At 32.8% G+C, this 7,454-nt stretch overlaps 1 protein-coding gene across 1 annotated transcript; it reads left to right on the top strand.

The window, feature by feature from the left end:
- LOC105178663 (reticulon-like protein B8) lies at window positions 3,016-7,091 on the top strand. Its single transcript, XM_011102183.2, has 6 exons — window positions 3,016-3,106; window positions 4,180-4,367; window positions 4,454-4,634; window positions 4,718-4,859; window positions 5,839-5,908; window positions 6,684-7,091. The coding sequence occupies exons 2-6, from the start codon at window positions 4,184-4,186 to the stop codon at window positions 6,851-6,853; spliced, it is 747 nt and encodes a 248-aa protein (XP_011100485.1). The 5' UTR covers window positions 3,016-3,106; window positions 4,180-4,183; the 3' UTR covers window positions 6,854-7,091.

Here is a 7,454-nt window from a genome sequence, read left to right as displayed (position 1 = left end):
GATTCCGATCTTGAGTTTGTGCAACTTTGGGTCTGGAAATCCGACTATTTACTTCCTCTCGCCTTTGCTCCTCCTCCTCGGGAGCCGAGGATAGTTCTCGACTTCTACGAGGGGAAGGAGGGGGCGGGTTCACTGGTTGTTGCGCCACAAATTGGGCCACGGCTTGAGCTGCAGCTCGTGTAGACGCGTCTTGTATCAAGGCTAGCAAGGCCTCCTGTGTCAGCCGGATCATCGGTTCTTGGGGTGGAACCTCCGAGGGGAGCACTCGGGTTGGGGGCACGGCCGAAGATTTTTGATGTGACGAGGGGAGTCCCCCATTGAGGGGTGTTTGCTGGTGCGTTAGGGGGGTTACCTCCTGAGGAACTGACTGTTCGCCAGGGGGGTTCTGTTCCATTCCGCTCGCTTGGGCTTCTCGTATTGCGTCTAGATCGTGTACGTCACGGGCTCGGGACCTGGTGTGCATGCTCAACGTCGAGGTGAAATTTGTTCCCACAGACGGCGCCAATGATGTGGTCGAGGTTTTTTTGCTAGGGAATAAGTCGGGATTTTACCACGACGGAATTTTACACCATGTGAAATATAATTTCCGCAAAATGAGTTCTTCTCCAGAATGAGGGGTCTTGTCAATGAATAGTAACCCTTTTATTAAAAAATTAGTATTTTGGTATTTATAGGGGTGTTGGAAATTATATGGTGTGATAGGTTTTATGTACTTATGGTGTGCCTCCTATATATCCAATTACTCTTTTGCCCTTATAATTTTATATATTTTTTTACTAATGTGTATCAATAATAATAATAATAATAATAATAATAAATATATTTAAAAAAATACACTCCAGTCTGACCACGATTTTTCCTAAATAAAATGGAAGAAGAGATAAAAAAAATGAGATTTCCATTATTCTGTGCATATATTAAAAAACAAATTCCAAGTCATAGAACTATATTTATATTATTTTTTTCAAAAGTTGTTATATATTTATTCTTTTTTATAATATTAAAATAATTAAATCAACGGAAATAGGAGGCAGGTAAGTGGTGGGGTGGGGTACAAACACGTACAATTTATACCAAAGCTATATGGCTTTAAAATTGGTAAAAGAATCTCACATTTTCCAAAGCGATTTCAACTTTTAGTATATGTCTACGTACTCTTCGTACTTTTCCTATTATTTTATTCTAAATATTGATACAAAAATATTATATTTAAAATTAATTAATTTTTAAAGATATTCATTTTCTTCGTACTTTTTTAGTATAAAAAATTTAGTCACAAAAGAATTTCAAATGTACTATTGCTAGTATAATTACATTATTTTTTTTCTTTATTTCATTGTATTCAAATTACAAAGCATTTGTTACTTTATATTTTTTATTTTTAATAGTTCTCCCTATGATTAATTCTTATGTTATTTATATATTTTTAATATTTTCTACTTGATTTCAAGGTAAATTATTTTAGAATTAAATACATTTTGCTCCCTTAAATTATGCACAATATCACATTTAGGTCTCTAAGAAAATTAATTTATCATTCCCCCTTTGAAATGAATATTTGAACAAAATTGTCCTTATTAAACATATTTTTTTGTTGGCTAATATTTTTTTAAACGTCACATTTTATTAGTTTAGAAATTTGAACACCACATGATGCATAGTCTAATGGAATAAAGTGTATTTAACCCATTATTTTATAACATACTTCAGATAGATATTTGAGGCATATTCTTTATTTATTTATTTTTAATTATTAGTCTTTGTAGCACGTTATTTATGTACATATATAACAAATAGTCGTTCACACTTTCAAATATACTATGAATAAAAATAAAATAAATCAATACAATACATTTAAAATAAACATTAATTTAAGTTAAGGGGTGGTGTCACAAACCAAGTTTGTGAACGAAAAGTGCTGTTTTTTTTTTAATACTAGGCACTATGACATAAAAGTTTTTTAAAATAATAATTTATACATTTATAGTATCACAAGAATTACTTGCATTTTTTCCTAAATTCTAAATCTGGCCTCGGGTTTCAATCGAAGGGTTCCAACACTGTGACAAACTTATCAGTATAGTTCATTGCATTTTTTTAGAATTGTTTTTACACTATTACATTTGTATGTTTCATTGTATTTTTAAAATTAATATAATTTTAAAAATTAATTAAATATAATTAATTTATAAAAAAAATAAAAATAAAATAATGCGATTCACAAGTCGGGGATGAAAACCATGACATGATGTCGTGGATTTCACCCACGACACAAAGTCGCGGTTTCAAACCGTGACTTGGGTAGATTTTTTAAAAAAAATAATTTTTTAATTCGAAACCGAACTCATAATATTTTTATTATTATATTAAAGTAAACTATTTTAATATAATTTATTTATTTTTTATTAATAAAAAATAATTAACCCCATTACTTAATTTTGAGTCCATAAATATAATAAATTCGAACTATTTAACTCATCAATTATACTTTATTTTTTTGTAATTAAAAGATATTTTTTGATTAAATTTAAAATGAAAAATTATTATTGAACTATATATATAATATAAGGAAATACTATCCAAAATTTTAATTATTAAAGGTAAGTATTACGTTTGTTAATTTAGAAGAGTAAATTGTACATCAATCATATTTTAAGAGGACAAAACATATTTACCTTTATAAATAATTTAGGGGGACAAAACATATTTTAACTTTATCAAAACTACAACTTTTGAGTTTAAAAATATCCCTTTGGTTTACAATAATATAGATTATATTGAATGATATTTTAAACTGAATTTAATACGCTTTGTAGTAAATTTAAATTTAAATTAATTTCTATAAATGACATTTTCTTTACATATTCTTTTATTTATATAAGAGTATGATTTATTTATTTTTTTTTGGGATGGGATAAGAGCATGAAATCAAATACTGCTAAATTATTATAAACTCAAACATGGTAATTAGTGAAAAATTTTGAAGGAATATTAGAAAAGAAAGAAAAAGTGAGTAATGAGTAAGTATAAAGGAGGGATATCGATCTGTGGAGTAGAAGTATCGTTTCCCGTAAAAAGAGTCTGCCTTTTCGCCTTTCTCCGCCGGGTTAGTTTTTTCTTTCTTTCTCTTCTTCCATTTTCAAATTAGAGGGTCTGGTAAAGTTGGCCATTTTTGTTCCTTGTTGGGTTTTTTAGTTGCTTTGCATGAATCATGTTGGCGTCTGCTTTTTTTCATCTCTGTTGTTGTTCTGAAATGCTCTGGAATTTTTTTTGAGATGGGATTTTTCTCTCGCTCTCGCTCTCTATATATATATATTTTGTTTTCTGGGAAATCTGTGTGTTTGTTTTTTTTTTTTTTTTAATTGGGTTTACCTTTGCATGTTTTCTGTGCGTATGTTTTGTTCTGGGGTTGGTGGAAATTGCTATTTTTATGTGTTATTGGTTTCTTTTGTTAGTTTGGAGTGGTGGGTGGGGGTGGGGTGGTGGATGTTGATGTGTGAAGTTTTAGTTGATACAGAATTCTAAACATGTTTTGATTTATTATTCATTATAATTTTGCTATGCCAATCCGGGTTGGTTTTTAGTTTGTGTTTCTTGCATTTTTTTTAAACCACGACGGCATCTGGGATTTCAAATTTTTTAAGTTTGATGACAGTTTTTTAAATGAAAATGCTTCAGTACATCTGAATTATATTTAGTTTTTAGTATATTTGGCGTCACTGCTATGCATAATTTGCTGATTCATGGACATTTTAGCATGTCAGGCTCCCTGTAGAGCTTTTGCATTCTTCAAGTTATAACTCTTTCTTTATCTTGTTGTGTTGTTTGATTTTATCTTTTATGGTTCTTGCTATAGTTGTATTTGTCTGTGAAGCTCTCTTAAATTTGCCAGGTTTGGTGAGCTGCATTATGAAACTTCAGTTTAAAAGGATAATTGTTGAATTTCCGGTAGTATTCAAGAGTTTTCCGAAACAAAACAGATGAAACAATTTCAGTTGCCATAACTTAAGACTTGATATGTTGATGAATAGCTTTTACACAATCTGGGACATGAAATTGTGAAAAACACAATGTTGTGATGTCCTCATCTGACTTTCTCCAAGTTGAGAAAGCTACTGCTGAATTGGAAAGGCGAGCCTATTCTTGACTGCTGTTTCCTTGTTCTATTTTCACGTGCAGAAATATGCCTGAGGGAACAAAAGCCGAGGATCTTGTGAACAATCTCATGGAAACATTTTCTGATAGTGTTTCAAAGCACAAAAATTTGTCATTTTCTGAGGAGGAGAAGTCAGACTTTGTAACTTCTCATATCAACAGATTGTTTGGGCGTCAAAAACCAGTTCACCATATTTTGGGTGGTGGCAAATGTAGGATTTCTTCACATGTTGGTATCAATGTTATCATCACTAAGATCAACCTCTTTCTAACTTACCTAGCTCACTTGAATGTGCAGCTGCTGATGTGCTTTTATGGAGGAACAAGAAGATGTCAGCTAGTTTTCTAAGTGGTGCAACATCCATTTGGATGATTTTCGAATGGCTCAATTACCATTTTATTTCAATTCTCTGCTTTGTGCTGGTTGTTGGCATGGTTGCTCAATTTTTCTGGAAAAATTTTTCAGGCGTATTAAATAGGTAATATAGACTTGTATGCTGCTTTCTGGTAGTGGCGGCATTTCACTGCATTTCTAATTGCTGTAACCTATCAATGCTGACAGATCTCCATCTCAAGTCCCTCGACTTGTTTTGCGGGAGGAGTTTTGTGCCAACATTGGCAAGTTGATAGGATCTGAGGTGAATCGTGGTTTAGGCTGTTTGCAGGATGTTGCCTGTTCCGGAAATGTAAAGCAATTTCTAGTGGTAATTTTTTTTCTTTTTCGGTGTTTCATTTTTTGACTTTTGACTTTTCCCCCTTCAATTTCTTTGATCAACATAGTTGCAAGTACTAATATTCTAATGGATTGGGATGAGTTTGACGTGGTCTTCTTTGTTCTCTCTTTATGTTCTTTTTTGTTTGAGTCGTCAATGACGCACCAAAGTGCCTATTTAATGTCCATGTTTTACCATCACATGGAGTTGTTCATTATAATAGGCTAATAGCGGCATGCATAATGTAGTTAGACTCTAGTAATCCATGCAGTTAACTGTGTTCATTGTCACAGATTGATGAAGGCACTTGCCGATGCATCAGCTCCTCCTGCTCTTATTGATATTTGCTGTTGTGGATTATATAATGATCATGTTGCAATAAAATTGTAGAAACAAGGAGCCTTAGCAATAATTCTTACTTTATCTCTCCATATCTATTTTCCGATCTATTAAAGGGGAAGAATGAACACTACTCTTCACTTCGTAATCAAAATGTTTCAAGTACTTCTATTTCATGTAGAAATGTCATGTCTTGTGCACCTTCACGACGAGACATTGAGACACCTATAATATTTCTACCTGACACTTTAAAAGAAGAATTTTCTGATTGTAATATCTGTTTGATCCATTTCTGAGTTTGCCATGATAAAGTAATGTTTTCTTCATTTTTAAGATCTTCTAATAGAAATCCTGGATTTAGAATCTCTCGTTCTCTTTGCACATTATGTAGTATATGAACACCAGTATGCAATGCAACTAATTGACCTTATATGCAAGGGAAAAAAATAGTGGTATTAAATCAATGGAAAATGGTTGATTTGTGCGTCTCAACTGAAGTATTTTCCCATTTTTCTTTCCATGATATTGAACATTGACAGTGCATTTGAACGTATTGCAACATTGTTTCTGCTTTTTTTATTGGTGATCTTTCAAGGATAAACTCAGTTTAACACCCTGATGGTACTTGCAGGTTGTTGCTAGCTTGTGGGCTGCTGCTATTATTGGGAGCTTTTGCAATTTTTTCACTTTGCTATACCTGTGTAAGATTTCTTACTAATAATCACATGAATTGCTCCCTTAATCTCCTAAATAGTATTCGGGTTCACGTTTTCTAAAAGATAAGACAAGTTAAAATATTTTTCATTTTTACCAAAATCGCGTTAATAATTATATAAATTTAATAAGTAAACTGCAATTAAGTTGCAACGGCCGGATCAAAAGCTAGTTAGTTATATTTAGAAGAGGGGCAAAGTTTGCAATCAAATCACTTATTTGTTGACTTTTAGAGAAGACGAGTATAGTGGGATAAACAAACTGAGAAACCAAGATGTCCTTATGATTTTAGGTGATTTGTATGCCTTATAGACCATAATTTTGATGTTTGCAGCTAAGTTGATTGTTTAGTTTGCATGTGGCCTGTTATACCTGTGAATAACTTCAACTTGGGAAAGTTTGCATCCTCCATCAATGTTTTGGCTTATTGTAACCTAGTATATTATGTTTGTACCTTAATTTTGGTGAAGAAAAGCTGCAAGAGAAACCTTTTTTTTGTTTGTCCTCAAAGGAAAACTAAAGACAAACCTCTGAGAATGAAATGAACTGTTTATACAAGTGCAAATTTTTAGATATTTTAACCTGTATAGCAACTTTGTTTTTCTCATAATTCTACCTACATCCAAAGAAAAGATATATTGTAACTTACAATATGCTTCGTTTGGATCTGCACTGGTGATATTAATGCCAACTATGCATGCAAACTATGTATATAAATATTGATTCTGATGTTCTCACAAACTTTCTTATTTGTCTGTTAAGCTTTTGTGGCTGCCCACACGCTGCCTGCCCTGTACGAAAAATACGAAGATGAAGTTGATAGCTTCCTGAAGAAAGTACTGGAGCAGCTCCAATTCAATTTCCGGAAGCTAGATTCTCGCGTCCTCAGCCGAATCCCAACGGGCAGGCCCAGGGAAAAGAAGGTAGAATGAGGTATAGGACGAGGATGGATGTTGAAAATTTTGATATCTAACCCGAGTCCTGGGGACGTATTGCTGTTATAATAATTTTTGTAGCTTAAAGATTTTACTAGAAGTCATTCGAGCCCCGTCTAATCCCATTACATATCTTAGTATAATTCAGTTCTTTCATTAGTAGTTTGTATACAGTTATGTTCAACCGGAACGTTTCCGGGACTGTTAGATTAAAGATGCTGAGAATGTCAGCAGCTATAGTGTGACAACATTACATTCTGGGAAATGATATTTGGTTATTAGCTATGCTGCTTGTTTATAGTTCTTGTCTAATAGCTGGTGAGTAGGAGTACGTTAGATGCCCGCGACTCCATTAGTAGAAAAGCGTCGCTATTGTTGGAGGATGATGAGTTTTGAGAGAAAATGTAAGATTATCAGTTGAGCTAAAAGTTTAAAAGAAGAAAAATTGCAAACTTATTCCCTTAGGATAGACCATTTTAAAAAAGACTCCTCCACTTTATAGATTTATACAAAATAGTCCTGCATTTTGTCAATTAGTTGAATAAGGACAAGTTAGTTGCACAGTTGGTCAAAAAGAAAAAAGGCCAAGTTTTCTCTA

The sequence above is a fragment of the Sesamum indicum genome, linkage group LG16, assembly GCF_000512975.1.
Source record: "Sesamum indicum cultivar Zhongzhi No. 13 linkage group LG16, S_indicum_v1.0, whole genome shotgun sequence".
NCBI classification, from domain to species: Eukaryota; Viridiplantae; Streptophyta; class Magnoliopsida; order Lamiales; family Pedaliaceae; genus Sesamum; species Sesamum indicum.
Note: the sequence above shows the minus strand (reverse complement) of the source record. Positions and strands in the feature narration are given on the sequence as shown.

What these genes read in the sequence shown, in the direction of transcription:
- LOC105178663 (XM_011102183.2), top strand. Translation starts at nt 4,184, where the DNA reads ATGCCTGAGGGAACAAAAGCCGAGGATCTTGTGAACAATCTCATGGAA. An exon ending in TTTTCAGGCGTATTAAATAG is followed by an intron (nt 4,635 to 4,717) that starts GTAATATAGACT and finishes CAATGCTGACAG; the next exon opens with ATCTCCATCTCAAGTCCCTC. An exon ending in TTTCACTTTGCTATACCTGT is followed by an intron (nt 5,909 to 6,683) that starts GTAAGATTTCTT and finishes TTGTCTGTTAAG; the next exon opens with CTTTTGTGGCTGCCCACACG.